General features: G+C 42.2%; 1 protein-coding gene across 2 annotated transcripts in view; it reads left to right on the forward strand.

Moving 5' to 3' along the window:
- The first annotated feature begins 6,234 nt into the window (after positions 1–6,234).
- Positions 6,235–19,652, forward strand: part of CRACD (capping protein inhibiting regulator of actin dynamics) — a 57,093-nt gene continuing 43,675 nt past the window's right edge. The window contains exon 1 of one of the 2 annotated variants that reach the window (XM_074154250.1): positions 6,235–6,381. In XM_074154250.1, coding sequence (XP_074010351.1) covers positions 6,246–6,381 — 136 coding nt within the window. In that variant the 5' untranslated portion in view covers positions 6,235–6,245. Of the gene's footprint in view, positions 6,382–19,130; positions 19,191–19,652 lie in introns of those variants that run through there. The other variant, XM_074154251.1, reaches the window with a different exon arrangement.

The following is a 19,652-nucleotide window of genomic DNA, read 5'->3' on the forward strand; positions in this document are numbered from 1 at the left end:
GAGTGGTTTCTACCTCTTCATTGTAGGACTGTCCACCACTTGTCTTCATACCTGTTGTCTGACTAATGTTGCTCCTCAGCTGCTGTTACAAAAAAGTCCTTTGATAACCTTGTGTGATGACTAAAGACTGTAAATCATCCTCAGCTAGTAGATTGTCTCATGGTCATTCATGCATCTCCAACCTTGACGCTAGATTAGGTAGTCCCTCTCGGAGGTACCTCTTGACACCTATGCTTTTCAATATCATAATGTTCATCTGTTGATCTTCAAGACGGATCAGAGTCATGGGGTTTGAAGTGATCAAACTGCAAAGGACTTGAATAGCTGCAGAATGTGCCCAGGGGAGCGACCACAGCTGTGATCCACAGAGCGTTTGCTCAGGTAGCCATGCAGCCTTTCTGATGGTCCTGAGCCCTACTGTAAGCTCTCGAGGTCTGAATCAATCCTGGCTTGCTGGCTATGCTGGCTATTAGGAGGGATGCTGTTAGGATTTAGTGTAGGGCAGCGGGGGGAAGACTTGAGGGGGGCTGAGTAAAGCGATTTATTTGCTACAGGGAATCTTGCTCCTGTCAGCTGCTTGAATGGAGAAAGCAGGCCCTTGAGATGGGTCAAAAAGCCACGCATTTTGTCAGACCAGAGTAGTTTCATCTTTCTATTCTTTTTCTTTTTCTTTTTCTTTTTTTTTTTTTTTTTTTTTAGCTCTTTTTAATTAAAAATGAAATTGGGTGAAAGTCATTCTCTTGGCTCCTGAGAATGTTTCATTAACGAAATAAAACGTGTCCCTAAAGGAAGAAGTCGCTAAAGTCATTATTACACTTAAGTCTTGATGTATCTGCCAAAAAAAAAAAAAAATCAGTGTGAGACACCTCAGAGGAGAGGGAGACAGGAAGATATGACTCTCAACTTTTTTATTTTATCTTTTATCATTCTCAGTTTGGTCCCATATGCCTCTGTTTTGGGGAAATGATTCTGTGTGTCTGTATTTCCAGTGCTTAGCAAAACGTAGCTGCTAAGCAGCTTGGGATTCTTAAGTTTCTTCAAATAAACTAATAATGTGTGTTTAATCGACTTTTAGAGGGAGATTTAAGAAATCGGTATTATTGAATGCAGTATGTACAAAATATTAATTAAATTTTTCCTCTGTTAAAAGCTTTACCTTAGTGACTTCAAAAGCCTCTGTGATGGATATCCAAGTGCTAAGGACCTCTGTTTAAACCAGAAGATAATCATAAACTTCTTTAGTTTCACATTAAAAAAGTAAAATCTTTCTCTAGATCCTGAGTTTCATAAGAAACACCTTTTTGGTCTAAACATGTTCGGGATGTAAAGGCCTAAGGTTAGCCACTTGTTGCTGATCTTTGAGTAATACTTGTGTGACATGATTTTGAACCAACACCATGCAAGAATGGAAAAAACAGCATTGAAACATGTATTTCCTGTTGAGGATTTTACTGCACTATAAGCTACTTGGTTCTTGGGAGATTTGCAAATGAAACCACCCATTTGTATGCCAAACTGCAGACCTGGGAGCCTCACTTTACAGGGTCTATTTTCCCTTAAATCCTGGTTGCAAAGATCTATTCGTGGAAGACTGGCACCTCTGCGAAAGGAGCTACGGGAGCCATGGGAAGCTTTATCGAGAGCACAGAGAAGTACTGTAGTAGGCTTTGGCTCAGCCTGCGTTGACTGAGAACTGCATAATGAAGTCTTTTTTAGCTTTTATATTCAAAAGTTTATGGCTTTCTCAGAGGGATTTGCATCATTGTTGCTTCTTTTATGACGATAATATAGGCTGCTTAATGCCTGTCTCCGTTTCATGGTACCATAGGATGCTTCAGAAAACACTAGTGTCTGGCACAATTTTCCTCAGAAAACGCAGCCTCCAGGTTTCATGGCAGTTGTTGACATTAAACTGTTCTTGTAAAGTTAAAGTCACGGATGATAATATAATGACGGGGGTTTTTTTTACAACTTTATAAAATCTGCTGCTGTTATTCATAGCACCTTTAAATAGTTGTCTAATATTCCAGGTATACCTTATTGCCCTTGTGGAAAAGGTAAGCTATTTTTGGCTTTGTAGTTGGGCAAGACTGAGCAAAAAGCAGTTATATAAACTAATGTACCAAATGAATATCGTATGAAAGATCAGTCGGGAGGTCTTAGCTATCAATCTGAAAGCACCTTGGCTCTTGCTAGTTAAAACCTCCCTTAGCTTTTTCCGCAGGGAGATCACTAAATAGAGAGTGCTGAAATACGTGCTCAGCTTGATTTGTAAGGCTGTTCCTACAAGCTTCCTATCATGCTAATATATGTCCTTCAGTGTTCTCTTAAAAACAGCAACAAAAAAAACCCAAACCAACCTTTCTCTTTGGTGATTTCATGGCTTCTGTTTCTTCCTCAGAGAAGATCAAGTCTGGAGTTTCTCTGACTTCGTCTGAAATTGTAGGCATGATCAATTTGTTTAAGAAACCTTGTAAGTACTTGACTGATTCTGTAGATTCTGGAGCACACGATGTCCTGTCATTCGAAAGCTCACTGTTAAGTTTTTGTGGCTTATTCTGGAGTACTTTCAGCGGGGAGCTGGCTGAGGGGCGAATGTGCTGTGCTTATTGTTTTGAAGCAGGAGCTGTTGCTAATGTATGTGCTGCTTTTGTCCATTTTTATGGCAGTCGTCATACACGGTGTGTGTGTGAAGCAGAGTCAATCCAAACCAAAGAGGTTATTCTGGTTTATGTTTTTTGCAGGTAATTCCCTGTGGCATCACTGGGAGCTACCTGCACCACTGTGGGAAACTCTACTCCCCCAGTTTTGGCTATGTCAGATGCTGTGCCTTACTCTACCTTTTGAAACGGTCCTTTTAATTGATGAAAGCTTAGAATCTATGGATTTAAATTTTGAAGTAAATAGAAAAGCATATTCTCGTTTAAGATCATCCGGATTATTTTTTGAAGTTGTCAAAAAGTTTGCTGTTTTTAAAGCTTACTGCTGTAGTTCTAATTTCAATAGACTTTCCTAGATTAGTTGTCAAATACTATCTTTCAATTGCACTGATACTAACTTACATTATTTCATTTTTATTTCTTGCATTGGATTTGCAGAGATTATTTGACAAATTCAGAATTTGTTAAATGATGCAAATGGACTGAAGCAGTATGAAGTTTGTAGCTACGTGTCAACACCAAGCATGCTATCAAGCAGTGGTGCTGGATTAATGTGGTGTCCTTCTGTTCACTTCTCTGTTGATGGGGTTTGGGGGCTTGGGGAAGGGGAATCGGGGAGGAGGGTTTGGCCAAAGTGTTTATAATGAGCAGGATTTGCTTTCAACATGAGATGGTGGTTAACGTTTAACATGACAAGAGCTTTAGTCTGTTTTCAGGTTTCCTGATTATTTGTCTATTCCAGTTGAGAAGTAAGTAGTATCTCTGTTTCCACTGGATTGAATGATGTTCCACATGAGCTTGTGCTACTGAAAAGGTATTAAGAGGGGAAAAGGCTCTCACTTGATTCACTGACTGCCCTTCAGAACAAGGTGGGAAGTCCCTCTGTCACTGATAGTCAGGGCAAATGCTCCACCAGGGAAAGAAAGAAGAGAGGAAGGAATGTAAAAAAGCCTTTATTTCTCAACAAGTTGCTTAATGGGCTCTAATTACAGATTGAAAGGATGGAAGAAGTAAGAAGACTCACTTGCATGCACTATTGAAGAATTCATGTAGGAAGAAGAGACACAAGAGTTTGAAATACCTGGCTAGCTCGCTGTTGTCATCTGTTAATAATTCACATGGCCCTTTCATTTGTATTTTGTTGAGGAAAACAGAGTAGGCTTGAAATATAAAGAAGCTCTTAATTTCCTTTGTGAGGGAGTGGGAGTACAGCGTGTCCATTCAGAAAGAAAAGAATTTTCTTGTGTGAAGTTTTCAGGCTTTTTTAGTTTTCTTTTTGTAGGCAACTTCACCAGTGGTACTGTGGGAAGGAAACTCTGTTTCTCATGTGGCTTTTACACTTGTGTTAGTTATTATTAGTTAAGTCATAACTGAGCTGCAAATTCCAGACTCAGACTTTCCCAGAATTTGGTTACTTGCTTTTGTAGAAAACCATTTGCTGCACAATTACCACCAAATAAAATGGTGCATCACTGTCTTGTCTTATACTGGGTTTTGTGGTCAATCACTGTATGGTACTACTGTAAAGACTTAAAAATCCCTGGCAGCCAGCTGTGGGGGATGAATCTGATTCAATGTCACATGAGTTTTCTCTGAAAGCTGCTGTTCGGGGAAACTCACGTCCATGGTCGCTGCCTCCTTTAATAGAAAAAGGATTGGCTAAAATATATTTAGTTTCTTGGAGGATACCTGTGTTTAATGGATAGGATTAAAAGTAGAAAGGTAGAGAATATCTACAGTTTGCCAGACTTCTAGCTGAGGTGAGTGATGGTAATTTTTCAAACCATGGTGGTCTCGTTTGCAGAACGTGCCTCTGTGCTAGAGTTTCCTTTTGCCTTTGTTTTCAGTCCCTCTTCCGTATTATATGTGTGTGATTATTATTGATATGTGTGATGGTTTCTGACCTCTCTCACCCACAGCAAACTTTCTCTCCCAAAACGGGTAAAGAGAAAATTTAGAAAATATTATGATATTTAAATCTTGTTGGTAATATCTTACTTGGGATATTTGCCTGTTTCTGATTCCTTAAGAAGCATACAATTTATGTAAGAGAGAAGTATGACTTACCTTACTTCTGCATCAGTGCTAGCAGAACTCTAAACAATGATAACATGAACGCAGGTGATGTGCACATCCACAGGTTCTCTAGATAGGATAGCAATGCTTTCTACACATGAAACATGAATTTTTAATAGCGTATGGGTGGAGACAGCCCACTAATTGGCTAACCCAGTCATTTGTAGCAAAGGCACTCATTATCTTCGTTTCTTAAGATTTTTTCCTAGTTGTCTTTCAGAAAAGTTGGAATGCATGGTCTGACGGCCTGTCCCCATGGGTCAGGACTGAATTTCAAATGACTCTTCTGCTCCTTGAGCAGACTGGCTGCTCTTGGAAATGCGATACTCAGCGAGGTGGAATTCTTGTCTGCACCAACCTTGCCATGCCTGCATTCACTTTTCCTAATTACAAAACAACTTACACTTAATGAGTTGCAATTAATCAGTACCTTTTGCTTTGCTACACATATAAAATTATACTCGCAGTAAAATGCTTCATGAACTAATTAGAGATCTCAACCCAGTGTAGCTGGGAGACTTCTGTCCTCTAGTTTACTGGTATCTTATTAAATAGGGAGATTAAAATCTTGTCTCCTTGTTCCAAAGATGCAATCTCTTCATGTTCTTCTTCTCCCATGGCAGACTACATTTAATTCTTATTCTGGAATGCTGTTTCCCTAAATGACGTGTCCTCTTTAGCCTTGTCCCATTTCACAATACAGCCTCCAGCGGGGATGACCAGCTGCTCCCTGGCTGGGTTTGTCTCAGCTGACTCCGCAGGTGCTGGAGGGTAAGAAGAGGCTGACCCTGCAGAGGGTTCTCTGGTTATCCTGAAGAACTGGTACAAGCAGACCTTACCAGTCTAGTGGCATGGTCCAGGAGGGCAGGGCGGAGAAGCACGGCTGTTCACAGCGAGGTCAGGTCCTCAGAACTTACTAGTTCTGGCATGGAACCCATTCCTGCAGAAAAGAGCAGAGTCCTGCAAGGCTGCCTCGGCAGCTGCGCCCTTGCCCATCAGCACATTGAGGGGCTTACAGCTTTTCCCATCTGTAGATCTGGAAACAAAAACCAAGATGTTTTCAGAAAAGAAAAACAACAAAGCAAAATAAACCTCTTCCCCCTGCAATTTGGGATCATTCTGTTGGAGTAATGTGGGTGATGCACCAAGTAATGCTGGTAATGGCTGCATAGATTACCTAGGACCTATGTCTCTGGAGCTGCTGCCTGGGTTCCTGGTGTGCTGTGAGGAAGCACTCTGTTTCCATCACTGCTGTGTTTGGGAGAATTTGTTTCATTGGGGATTCTGAGGACTTTTCTAGGGACAGTTCTTGTGGCAGGAGCTATAGGTAAACAAACATTTGATGTTAGAAGGAAGTAAAGCAGATTTCTTCCTCTTGTTCTTCTCTGAGACATAAGGTCTTGCATGAGTTTTCACAGCCATCCTTTCTGCCCCTTTCCTTGATCCCAGTTAAATTTCAGATCCATTGGTTGAGAGGCTTTTGGCCTCTTTTACAGTGATGTGCAGCGCATGTGGTGCTCATGCATGAACGTGCTGCCACAGGTGCTACCAGGATGGAGCACTCCCCATCCAGCAAGGCTGGCAGCTGGTATCAGTTCCGTGGATGTACACAACGCCGAGGCACCTCCAAGAGGAACAGTTACAGGTAGATAACCTACTTCAGCTTCTGTCCAGTGCCCCTTTCCACTTTTCTCTGAACATTTTATTTAAATAAAATTGGGGAAAACACTTCCCTGTGCCTTTGAAAGTACTTAGTAAAAGTATTATTGTATTTTTAAAAGCCGTTCAAATGTTTTTTGTTACAAAGTAGTGAAATCTCATAGAATCATAGAATTGTCTAGGTTGGAAGGGACCTTTCAGATCATCATTGCTCTCTTATTTTCTACTTTTTGGGTAAGTGGTTACCCAGATACTATCTGCATTGCCTTACCATTCCTGGAGCTTTAGAATACAATGTGAGTGATGCTCTTTTAGGAGTGTGTTTACCAAAACCTACTTGAACACCTTTTAGTCACGTTTGACTGCGGTTTCTGAACTAATACCTTTGAAGCAAGTAGCAGCTGCCCTCCTATTAATGAGCACGGATATATAATGCCAGGTAACTATATGTATTCTTTCCAGGTTGGTTTTTTTTTTCCAGATTCATCAGTGATCTGCAATATGTAAGTACATGATAAACTTCATGTACAGAAACATAAGTGTCTCTGCTCATCTTCATTTAGCATTTGTTGGAATGTTAATAAAACAGTGAATTCTCAGGCAATATAGCAGATTATTTGTCACTAGTTAATTTTCAGTTTACAGTCTGAAATACTTAAACTCAAACCTGTTTGTGCGAGTCAGTCAGCCAGAGACCAGATATACATAGTATTAACTGTGACTAAAAAAAGCAGCTAGAATTGCACTTGCCCAGAGTAGTGTTTTCTGCAAAGAAATTGTGAACAATCCATATCCTGGCATATATGTCATGTCTCTACCATCAGGTTTAAAAACGCTGATAAATCAAGCCAGACTGAAAACCAGAAGATTTGGAGGGACAATCGCATCTCTGCCTCCTATTTTGTTCTGATGCAGTGTGGTTGGGGATTTTATGGTTTGGCTCCAAATAATTTACAGCAAAAAAGCAGGGAAAGGAGGAACTGGTGTTTCTCCTGTGATTTAGACATACCCTCTGATGAAAATCCTGGAGAAAATGTTGCTCTGCATTGGCATTACAATGTGTTCCTGCCCCGCAACTGGCGACTTTTCTTTCTTCCATATGCAAGACCTAGTCTTTAAAAGTGAAGAAGAAGGGACGAAAGGGTGGGAGAAACCTGAGCTTAACTTGTACACTGTGCAAAGTTACCTTTGTATAACTGACAGTGCTGTCATTTCATGTACCTAAATTAAATGGTTCTTTCCTCTGGCTGTCCTGGGTGGGTGTTACTGTGCATATGGCTTTTGGGCTTTAGCTCTGCTGTTTAAAGAAGTATCAAGATTAGCACAGTCGTTTAGAGCATCAGGATTTTTCCAAAAATGCAGTAGAAAACTTGGTAGGAGGATCTCGGGGTCTGATGGAGGGCAAACACAGAACATTGGAATGACTATTCTCTACACCTAGGACGTTTGGCTATACATGTTAATTTTTCCCTTCTGTATGCCATGATTAAAAAGACTGCCCACAATGCAAAGCGACAACTACTGTTATTTCCACTTGACAAATCTTTCAGAAACGATAGTGTGAGGAAGGCTTAAAGAAGTGCAATTTGGACCTGCTTCGAGATGCTTTGCAGTATCTCAGCTTCAAAATGCATCAAGGAGAGAGATGTGTGTATCTTTTGAGGCTAGCTGGTCACATATTGGAAACTGATTACTTTTATAAACTTTTCTTTTGGCTTGTTTATTATTTTTGTACAGTTACAATCCTTTCAAACTCGCATGTGCTGTTGTAGCCCTGGGTGGTGCTTTTCAGAGATGGAAAAATAGCTTCAGCTACTGAACGCTTTATCTAGAACATAGTCTAGATAAATTAAGAATAGATATAAGGCAAGTAAAAAAGCTTAAAACTTGACGAGTACTCACCTCTTTCCTCTGCCCCCACCCCTTTCCCATGTTTACTCTCTGGGATTTCTTTGACAGTTATTGCTCTTGAGCCTTGAGTTGTAAAAGTAAAGCAGAGGTATCAGGTGGAGTGTTTTATGCAGGGGGGCAGGATGCCTACGGTGCCAGAGAAACCATTAGGGAAGGGAGCTAAATACAGTATGGTCATCACGGACTCCCCCTGAATCTCACTTTTAACTTCCCATAACTGGACAGGCAGGGTACCAACTCCTGTACCTGCTTGCAGGGATCCAAAACATGTTTCGGTACCTGGGAAACAAGTTCTCAGAGCTGCTGAAAGGGACTCCCACATCCACCCATGCTGGACAGTCAGACCCTGGCATTAGTCAGTACCAGCAGCAGAATTTCTGCTTCTTGCTCTTGTCGCTATTCCGGAACAGCTGGAGGGTACTCCATCAGCCAGAGGGCACCCTGGACAAGTAACATCTTCTGGAACAGGAGACACTGCGCTTGGCTGGTCCCCTGGGCTTTTACAGCTGCTGTAGCTCCTCAGAGAACAACAGACGCAACCTATGCTCCGACTGTCCTTCCAAGGCTTATAAACAGCCTACTTGAATATTTTTCATTTTAGGATCCATGTTGATGTCATATCCTAGAATCTACAATGCCTTAATTTCCCTTGGCATTAGTTATGTTTAACCATCCTCACCAGCACAGGAAATCTTGTGCTGTGTCTGGGTACCTGAGTCCCCCCCATTCTGTTTCGTTCTGGGACATCGTAAATGGTAAATAAATTCCCATGGGGGCAGGCGATGTTGGAGAGAAAGTGCCATCTCAGTGATGTTTAATCATATCCAACTCGTGTGGCTAAATTTCATGTATTTCACCGGTTCAGTGGTGGTAATGTTTCATAACCTCATCGCAGTGAGACGGTGTGTGATTAGTGCAACCAGTCACATCCTGGCCTGGCAAATCCTCGCCTGGAACTCAACCAGCTTGACAATGGAAAATAGTTTTTTCTCTTTTTCTCTTTTCTAGGTATGTTTTAAAAGGAAATGTCTGGTTGTCCTAGTTCAAGGGTAGAAATTAGATATTTTAAAAATGTTTAGGTTTATAAATACTTGAGTATCATCTCTCTATGGCTGCTTCTCTTCTCTTTAAATTTGCCCCTTTATGAGTAAATAATTTTCTTCTATCATCATAAAATAGAATGGATAGGGGGAGATTTCACTTAGCATCACAGTAGTAGCTAAGATTTTTTTCCATTTTGATGGTACAGATCTTATAATGAACCTTTTCTTGATATTTCTATTTGTGGTGTTCCTACAGATATCTTACTTGGCTGACATTTAAAACAACACTCCTTCTACTTATTAGTGTTTTATGTTAATAAATATACCCAGTGTCAGCCAAATAAATTCAATGACAATATACATATTTTTGAGTGTTTTATGAAGTGAGTATTGTTAGTTTTGCAAAGCTCAAAAGAAAAACATTCAAGAGGTTTTTATTTCTTAGATATTTATAGGGAAGTCTGAAAAATTTCATCAGATTTCTCTGAGGTTACCAGTTAATAAGTGTTTCTAGTGATGTCCTGTTTCTCTGTTTTAATTCCGGAAAACAAAGGCAAACCATGATCACCTCAATTCTTCAGTTGCCTCCAAATAACAAGTACTCCACTGAAAATACATTAATCATATTAGTTTTGGTGTGTGTTCTCACTTTTTCTTTCTCTCTTAATAAATAGTAGCAGGGAAATATCTTCTTATTCTGTATATTTTATTATGTTGATGACAAGATGAGGAATTGAGTCAATGTTAAGCTCCTTTTCCAAAGCAGATCTAGTGTCTAAGAAAGTTGTCAGAACTTCAGCCCTAACCCTTACAGTCTTCTTCCTGCAACAAAAATGTCTTACACTCATCTTGTGTCAGTGCTTGGCCTGGGTGGAGAAGACAACCCAGGCTGAGGGCTCCAGTGAGGATGCGGAAAAGCCACCATGAGTTCTCTGTCCTGTCTTTGACTCTGTTCTGTGAAAAAGTTGTTCGAAATTTGCCTTTGTGGCTCAGCCTGCTTACCACATAGGGCCAGGTGACGAATAAGGAGTGACTGGTTAAGGTCTGTAAAATGCTTTGAAGTTTGAAATACAATACTAGTATAATTAGTGATTAATGCTAATGATCAGTTTTACATTTGCATCTCCATGATCTGTTTAACAGCTCAAAATCTTCCTACTGAAATTGCTGGTAACAGCAGCTCAGCTTGAGTTTTTCTCTTCATAGCAGTCAAGTCAATACTGAGATACCATCTCATCCCAAATCCTATAGTAGGCTAAGTTACAAAAATCAGCAATTTCAGAAAAAGGTGGAAATGGCCATCTATCCTTGGCACTCAGAAGATCCACCAAGGTCTGGAAAACCAGTGTGTCAGCAGGGGAGGTAAAAGTGGGGTAGCGTACCTCTGTGGAGGTGATGCTGAAGATCATAGAATGGTTTAGGCTGGAAGGGACCTTAAAGATCACCTATTTCCAACTCCCCTGCCATGGGCAGGGACACCTCCCATTAGACCAGATTGTTCAAAGCCCCATCCAACCTGGCTTTGAACACCTCCAGGGATGGGGCCTCTGCAACTTCCCTGGGCAACCTGTTCCAGTGCCTCACCACCCTCATAGTCAAAAATTTCTTCCTAATATTTAATCTAAATCGCCACTCTTCTAGTTGGAACGCATCACCCCTCATCCTATCACTATATGCCCTTGTAAAAAGTCCCTCTCCAGCTTTCAAAGTACCTCTCCAGATGTGGAGGAGCAGGAGGAGTTGTAAGCTGGGCATGAGGTTTAGTTGTAAGCTTGCATTGAAGATCTACCCAGGTCTGGCATATTTCATATTTATGCAGATCCTCAGCTGAGTCTCCTGCTTGCGTGCCCAGGAGAGGAATCTTGTCCCTGAAGAGAAGAATGTCTCAGTTTAGTGTCTGCTGATTCTGAGGAGGGGGTTAATCTGGGCTTGTGTTCAACATACATAGTGAAAGCTGCACAGAGGGTGGATGGAAAAAACAGATGTTGGATAAACAGGCAAACTCACAGACTCAGGCCAGCTGTCCCGAGTCTTAATCTGGCCACAATTAATGTCAATTTGTGCAAAGAGGATTTGTTTATCAGAAGGAGTAAGTGAGCCTGGAGGAGTGGTTGGGGAAGGAGAGTGTGCAGCAGAAAGCCGTGAGGAGGGGCCGTGAGGAGGTGAAGGTGTCCTCCTGCCCTGGCGGCTCTGCAGAGCTCCAGCAGAAAAAGCAGCTCCTTGCAGGAGCACGGCGTTTGCAGGCTTTGGAGGGGAACGCAGAGTGGTGTCTTCACCCCCTGTGCTGCTGACTGATGTGATTTTCCACAATGTTTTGGTGATATGCCAGCCTGAGGAATGAGTGCCACGATTCTTTGTGACCACCTTGCCCAACAGAATAAGTTGGTTGAGGTTTGGCTTCCTTCGGGGAAAGAGCCCTTAACAAAACCAAACCCTTCCCAAACTCCTAGTTCTCTTCACTCTGGTTTTCACCACGCAAGCATTTGCTTCAGTCTTTGCTTTTTCACCAAAATCGGCCAGAGCATTTCTGAATGCCATGGTTCGTGCAGCTCTTTTCTTAAGAAATAGTTGATTTTCTTTACTTTGCTACCAGCTGTAAGCCACGACGGCATGATTTTAATTCTGTGAAATCAGAGATAGTCACCATTGTTTTAGTTATTTTAGACACATGGAGCCTGAGTTTAGATTTGACTTGGCTTCCAAGTCACTCAAATATGGGTTTTTTTGACTCCTTGAGAAATTTAGAGATGGTTCTGAGATTCCAATCCCCTAAATTTGTGGAGGGGAGAAGGATATAGTGCCTCCTGTTCAGCTTCACCTTTATAAAATTTAATGAGGAAATTATTAAAATAATGTTTCCACTGCAGTGGTTTGGCTTGGAATAAGCTCCTTTTTAGTCATGGCTTTTCTATATCACTTCATAAGTCTCAGAACTTTGAAAGAGAACACATGGGCATAAAGTAATCACTTTTTTCTTTTTCTTTTTTTTTTTTTTTTTTTTTTTTTCCCCTGGCTAGAGTTGCCTGTAGAACTAGGCCTGAACTTTTTAAAATGTATTTTGACTTCACAGAATACACATGCTAATTTTCCTTGTGATCCACGGAGCAGCTCTAACTCAAAAGAAATATTGGTAGTTTCCAAAAAACCCCCACCCAATAATCAGCTATTGCTTATGACTGGGGACTAAGTAAGTACATAAAATGAAAATGTGACTCTTAATTTCATCTGACCTACTTAAAATATTTTATGAGTTCATCTGAATTGCCAGGGTAAAATTCATATATATGTTTGTCATTGTAAAAATATATTAAACTGAAACCGTGCAAAAGTGAAAAAAATCACTCAAAGCCATTGTTTTACGCTTGCCTGTCACAATGAATCAAAAAAACATTATCTGTTTTTCTTCATTAATTGGTTATTATTGTTCTGAGCGGTGATGCTACTTTGAAAGGGCTCCATAAATTTCTAGTTTCAGTGCTTGCAGGTGCTGTATGTCACAGTATGTCTTTACTGGTTTCAGTTTGTGTTAGGCAGAAAAAAGCAGAAATACTGTATTTTGCACCATGACAAGAAATTTTTATCCAATAAGATTGTCCTTATGTGACATTCAGGAAAGAATTTGTTCTGCGTCAGATCACCTCAGCAATGTATTAGCTTGTTCTTTCCCTTATAAAAGAAGGAAAATACTCCAAATCCCAATCCAAAATATCTTGGATGTACCTCCTTGCTTTCAGCCTTGATTTATTAGCGCCTAACGATTTATTAGCCAGTTGCCTCTCCACCCCCTTGTCAAGTAACAACCCCCTGTCGGTTCCAGGAGCCCTTTCCATAGGGTGACATTTACTTTTTTTGTAGTTACACCACAGTACTGCCTTTTAATTACCCTGTGATCAGCTGGTGTGCCCAGGTCTGTCTTCTTGTCTGTTTCTAGCTGATCAGGGCTAAATTTTTAGAAGAACGGCTCAGCAATATGCCCTAAACAAAGGAGTTTGCACATGATGCTTCAACATTGCCTCTCGTTTCTGTTATCCCAGTCCACCAGCCATCCAGCCTTTCTGGCAGGGCACTCTGACCCTCCTCTGAGTTCAGGATCCCTCTCAACTTTGTCTTATCGATAGATGTCAGCAGCATGCTGTTAGCGCTCCTGCCTTATCACTGAAGAGGTTTGGTCTATGAGTTTCATGCTTCATTTGTGAAAATTAACATTTTTTTTTATGGTAATCCAGTAGTTTCTGTGAGGATGAAATGCTCCTTTTCTCACCAGTGAAAAAAAAACCATGGAAGTGATATGATCCAAAAGTTGATGGGTGCAACACAGGACTTGTTCTAGGGGCTGGAGGGGCAGAAAAAGCACTTTGGGTAACGCAATCCCCTGCAAGAGTGATCTCAGTAACAGTGATTTGAGCGTAGGATGGTGTCAGCAGCCTGTGCCAGCCCTCTGAGGAGGTACAAGTGACCGCCAGCAGCTGGGGAGGGGCCGCAGGGAGGTGTTTGGCCGATGAGGGTTGTATTCCTTGGACTTTGGACCGCTCTGCGGCGGGGCCTCAGGCAACTCACTGCACCCTTGGGAGGTTTATCCTTCCATCCGCAGCTTGGCCAGTAGTTCAGGTTTCAACAGAAATTTCATAAGAAATGAATCTGCTGAGGGAATCCCATGTTTTACAGATATTTTTTTTTTTTCACTGAGAAGAAAACAACGAGCCAATGTCTCTTTACTGCGTTTACCTCAAACGTTTAATTGCAGATCTGGAAACCTCGGATAAAACCCAGCATACCGAAAGGATCTTCCATGAATGACTTTAGTTAATAAGTCTTGCCCTAGTAAAATAAAACTTTCTCCCTCCTGTTACATAAGGGATGAATGTTTTGTTGGTGAATCAGAAGCTGCTGCGGTCTCTTCTTTTCTAAGAGTCTCACATGCATCACTGAGCCCAGAGCTATTATAAGCAGGTTTTATCTTATCCCATATGTTCTGCAATGCAGCCCAGCACCTCAGTAACATCTACCGCATCTACTTAACCCTTTTGCAAATGTCCTTGTGCGTAAGAACTCCGCCAGCTGCTGTCACTGTGCTCGGGATGAGTATCCCAAGGTGTTTCGAAGCCCCTGACTACTCACTGTGTAACCTGTACCTGGGGCTTCCCCCCGGAAGCGGGGAAAGAGGGAAACTCCCTGGTCCCAGTAAGGTTTGCTGCTGGAGTTTGTACCGATCTTTTTGCACTGTTGTCCCCGCTGGGAGTCCCCGCTGTCCCCAGCCTATCCCACACGTCCCCAAAGTGACCTGCCTGCTCTAGGGCTGGCTGTGTTTTTCCGAGAGCAGCGTCTTCTCCATCTGAAAGGTGCTGCCCAAGGCTGGCAGTGGGGTGGATTAGGGGGGCAGGACATCCGTGTCAAAATGAAGGGTTGGGTGAGGAACATGAGGCTTTCAAACCTCTGGGACAGCCGGATGTGACACTTAATAAAAATAACAGGCACAGAAATACAAAGACTGGCTGAGAAGGCTCTAATTTATAGATGGGGAAAACAAGAGCTCAAAAAGGAAGGGAGGTGAGACTCCTGCCAAGAGTAAATGAGGGTGAAGAAGTAGAAAGGAGCAGTATTTACCTGGTTCTAGTTCTTCTGTTTAATATAATGTAAACCCTTTAAAACTACTTTTTACTCCTCTTCTCCACTGTGCCAGTCCTCATGCAGTGGAGGTTAAGTCCTTTTGCCTTGAAGTGTGTAAAATAAGACTTTACTCTCCCTGTTACTTCCTTGTGTCAAAAGAGGTGTTGAAATAGCTCTTTCCTTGCTCTGGATGATAAAGTGTATTATATGGTGTTTGAACATTAATAGACTGTATTATGCTGATTTACAGACGTTTCCTAACAGCTGACTATCTCAGCTACATATGGTTTAAAATGGGCTGCTGTTTATGGAAATGCTTTTTCTTCTGCAGGTGGTGAGGGAAAATAAACGTTTCTGGAAAGTAAGATTGGTTCTTGCTGTGTTATGGATACTTTAGGTAGTATTACTAGTTTATATCAGGTAACCCAAGAATACCTCATCTTCGCTGTGTGACAAGGCTTGCAAGAAACAGTATCTCTTATAAGATCACTTGATACTCTTGGAGAAACAGGCAAGCATTGGCACGCTGTTTTTCCTTCGCTTTGCCTAGGTCTCTCAAGAGGCTATTGTGGCTGCACCAATTTGTCACCTTTGATCCCTCTAAATCTTGTTTTCATTTAATGTTCCTCAGGTATTGATTTAATCTCTGGTTATATTATCTTATCTCTGTAAGCACAGGACTGCTGCATACTGTCTGCTTTACGAGTGTTACGTGCTATTGCTAATTGTCTCGTGCCGTTGAACTCATTGCTGGGAAGCTACATTATTGAATCTGAACATCAGTCTTATTTTTATGTTGATCTTTATACCCTTCCTCTGTTATCTTAAATGTCTCCTCCGGCTCTTTGGTGTTTGTATCTGCTTTGTATATCTGGGGTCTGTCCTCCTATCAGCCCCAGCTTTCTTTTTAGCTACCTATGGAAGAGAGGGTGATGGACTGAGGTCAGGTCACGGAGGCAGAAAATGTCCAGAAACCAACTTTCCCTGTGAAATCTGATGAATTACAATAGGTACGGGAGCTTGCTCCTATTTTACAACGTGGGAACGTGGTTAAGCAGAGCAGAGTCTGCCCTGCTCCTCCTCCTCCTCGCTCCCAAACGATTTGTTTCCCTTTCCTGGAGGAGTGGAGACACCTCTCCGGGGAGCGCTGCTCCCGGCTGTGAACGCAAATGTATGGGCAATAACGAGCAGCTCTGGGGAGTCACAGAAATGGATGTACCGAGCCGTGGAGTGGGTGGGAAAGCCTGGAGGCAAGTGCCGATCCCAGTTTGCACAGGGAATCTCTGTGCCCTACGAGAACAGGCTGGGCTGGGGGGAGTCAGGGTGGCTATTTTGGTGGGGACCTGAAAAGCAAAGAAGTTTGTGCAGATGCACAGCCAACCCAGGGCTCAACAGAGCACTGCTTAGGCTAGTGGATACCCTGAGTTATTTTTAACAAAGCATGAATAAGCATACCATTAGCTTAAAATCAAGGTGGGTTTTTTGTTTTTTTTTTAATACTGATACTGGCAATGTACATCATAACAGCCTTTTTCTGCTGTAGAGATGTGTTTAGAGACGTCAGTCGGCCCACCCTCTTAACTATATTTTTTAGATCCCTTTTTCTCCCCAGCTGCTGCATTGTGCCCAAAGCCCCGTAACCCACCTGCCCTCTCCCTGCCATGCAGTTTGTAATGCTGCATGCGTGCGGGTTTCCATTCTCTAAATTCTTTGTGGAAATTCTATTCAATTTAATAATTCATGTCCTCAATAGTCTAGCCTATTACACCATATTTTATAGCCGTTAAATTCACTGACAAGGAACACATTACTTTGGAGACAGCTCCTGTACAATATCTCGTACTACAGATAGGTATTCCAGACAGGGGCTGCATTTCACGTAGTGAACAAATGTCTGTGAAATCTCTGCAACTCCCATTGCAAAACTGAGGTTTGAAAAGTCTTGGCCACAATAATTTCAACTGTAAAAAATCACTATAAATCCTGCTTTTATTTTTTTTTCCCCTCAATGATCATCTTTCTACCCACCAGCTGGTGCATTTACTCGGTCAGCTCTGCTCGGAGAGGTCTCTCCCCGCGGGTTTTCTCACCCATGTTATTGTGAGTGCCCCCAGCGCTGCAGCAAGGAGGAAAGGCTGCAAGGAACCAACACCTTGCTACGTATCTAGGTCTCTTCTCTATGATTATGTGAGACTCTGTTTCTCGTATGAAGCCTGCTTTGCTTGAAAATTATTTTTTACATGTTTCCAGTGGTGTTGACATCACCTCTGTCCCACCCAGTGGCACAGCCTCACCCCTGCATTGTGGCTGTTGTTTGTGCTGTTTGTGTTGTTGTGGCTGCTCCACGCTCTTTCCAAGCACTTAAATCTCTTCCCTCTGTAAGAGCCATAGTTAAATCTTTATTTGACCTACGCTTGCATTGAGAGCTCTGTGCAGTTTCTGAAAGGCATCACAGCCCAGGAACCCCAATGGATTTTGGGTGACATTTGAGCACTTTAGCTACGAGCCATCTTATGGGGATTTGTCAGCTGGTGCGTTGCTAAGGCTTTGCCAGCTGGAGTCCAAAGGCTGTGCCTGATGTACCGGCAATAAAACCCATTGCACCAGCCTTCATCTTTCTTGGAGAGCACCTCAGAGTGAAAGAGAGAGTGCGAGAGGAGTTAGCTGCTCCTATCGGTCTCCCCTCTGTCATTAGGGGTGGAGGGACCATGTGCTGCCTTCATGATGCTGATGGTCTCTGCTTCAACTGGCTCTGTGTTCGGCACTGCCTGTCTTTAGGCAGCTGACAAATTATATGACAGGTTAAAGATTATTCTAATCTGCTCTGCTACTCTTTTGGAATAAGCTGAGAAGGGAGCGTTTACCATATGTGCTGTGTTATTCTAGCTCGCGTAGCCAACCTTGTTTATCTGTCGCCTTCACACCTCATGTTTTTCTGTGATTCAAAACTGATTTGCTGTTAACTGTTTACAGTGATTTGAACAGGAGAGGCTTGTGAAACATACAGGAAAAAGGTTTAATTGCTGATTTCCCGTGTTGTTCTGGGGCTGGATCTGTAGGATTCCCATTCGAGTGATTGAGGAGAGAAGCAAATGGCCCGTGTAAGCGGACTTGTTTCCTGACTCTCTCAGCAGTTGCTCTTGACACGAGTCAACACCATTGGATGTTCCAGCCTTCAGCCTTTCCTACCCCATTTTTTTCCTTTCTGCAGTGTAGGCTGGAGAGATGAGTCATGTTTGGGCTCCAGCATTAGAGACTCAAAGGGCTGTTGCGCAGGGCGCTGTCTGTTGCAGTGCCTGTGTTTGGATTCCTTTTTGTACTTGTTTTAGGAAGCCTGTTATGGGAAGCATTTTACCCTGTAGGTGATACCATCCCACACCTTCCTCCGTAAGAACTTGTGAAAAGTTTACATAAATAGACTTCGCCTTAGCGGTCAGGCATCGCCTCCTTAGAAACCTGGAAGGGTTGATCTCCACTCCAGCAGGATGGGGAATAGCGTGCGCAGGGAAGGGTGTTCATTGGGTTTGCAACGAGTCACAGAGACTCATTTACAGAATTCACGCTTAGTAATGCGACAACTGTGATGATAGGGTATGGAGCAGGGAAAAAGCTAAGGGACATGTTAAATCACAAGGAGAAAAGCAGATCTTGGCTGGAGATAACCATGTTGGCTTTCACCCTTTTTGATGAAATGAAAGCTGTGTTGACCTGTCTTTCTTGTTCAGCACCCAGATTCGTAGTTGGTGAATCAGTACAGTAGATTTGGAGTTGATGAGGTAATTCACAGTTATATCTGAAGACTTCCAAAAGAGGAGGGGACAAGGGCAATGCGGATGAATGACACAGTGAGAACCTGTTTTAAAAATGCTGTGTTTGAAATGTTTTATGCAGAAATGGCATTACACAACCTTCCCTTTCAAAGAAGGCTGAGGAAGCAGGCAAGGCGGGAACTGTGGAAAAACAGCTCTTTCATCCAGTCATTTGTCTTGTACTGATGCTTTCTCTCCTGTATCCTCCACCATTTGATTTATGAGTTTTTGCAGGCAGTCCCTGAAGTGTGTGAAGGGTTGGGGCAACTATGGCCTAGAGCAATAATTTTTCTCTTTCTCTGCATGACTGTCTGCCTATCTGTTAGGGGTTTCATATATGAAAATATTTCTCTAAAGTCAGACTTGAGCAGCGAGCAATCGGTCTGGCCTGAAGTGTGAGTTGCTCAGTTTATGGAAAGCAGAGCTAGGGGCCAGGGAGTGTAAAATTCTGTACCCCTTTTTTCTTCTACACTGGTAAAACTGCTGCTTCAGTCGTTGTTGTTTTCCTCATCTGCCCATTGTGGGTCAGAGATTTTGAACTGAAAAATTCTAATTGATGATCATAATTCAGCTTGTTATCTTTATTCTGCCACTGGGATGCCTTGTTGTCTTAATGAAGTTGCACAAACGAGGTATATCTTGACTGTCCAATGAGAAGAACGATACGCGCAGACTTCTTAGGGATCTGTAAAGGAAACTCAGAATTACTCTCCGTTGCATCTTTGACTTTATAATTTCAATTTAGATTTCCTGCTTCATCCATAGTCAGGTACAGATATAAGCAGATTCACAAGGAGTAGCTTTCTTACTCTTTGTGTAAGTTTGATCCCATCCCTGGGTTCAACACATGTTTGCTGGCACCATGCTAATTTGGAAACCACTTGTCA

The sequence above is a fragment of the Numenius arquata genome, chromosome 10 (assembly GCF_964106895.1).
Source record: "Numenius arquata chromosome 10, bNumArq3.hap1.1, whole genome shotgun sequence".
Lineage (NCBI taxonomy): Eukaryota > Metazoa > Chordata > Aves > Charadriiformes > Scolopacidae > Numenius > Numenius arquata.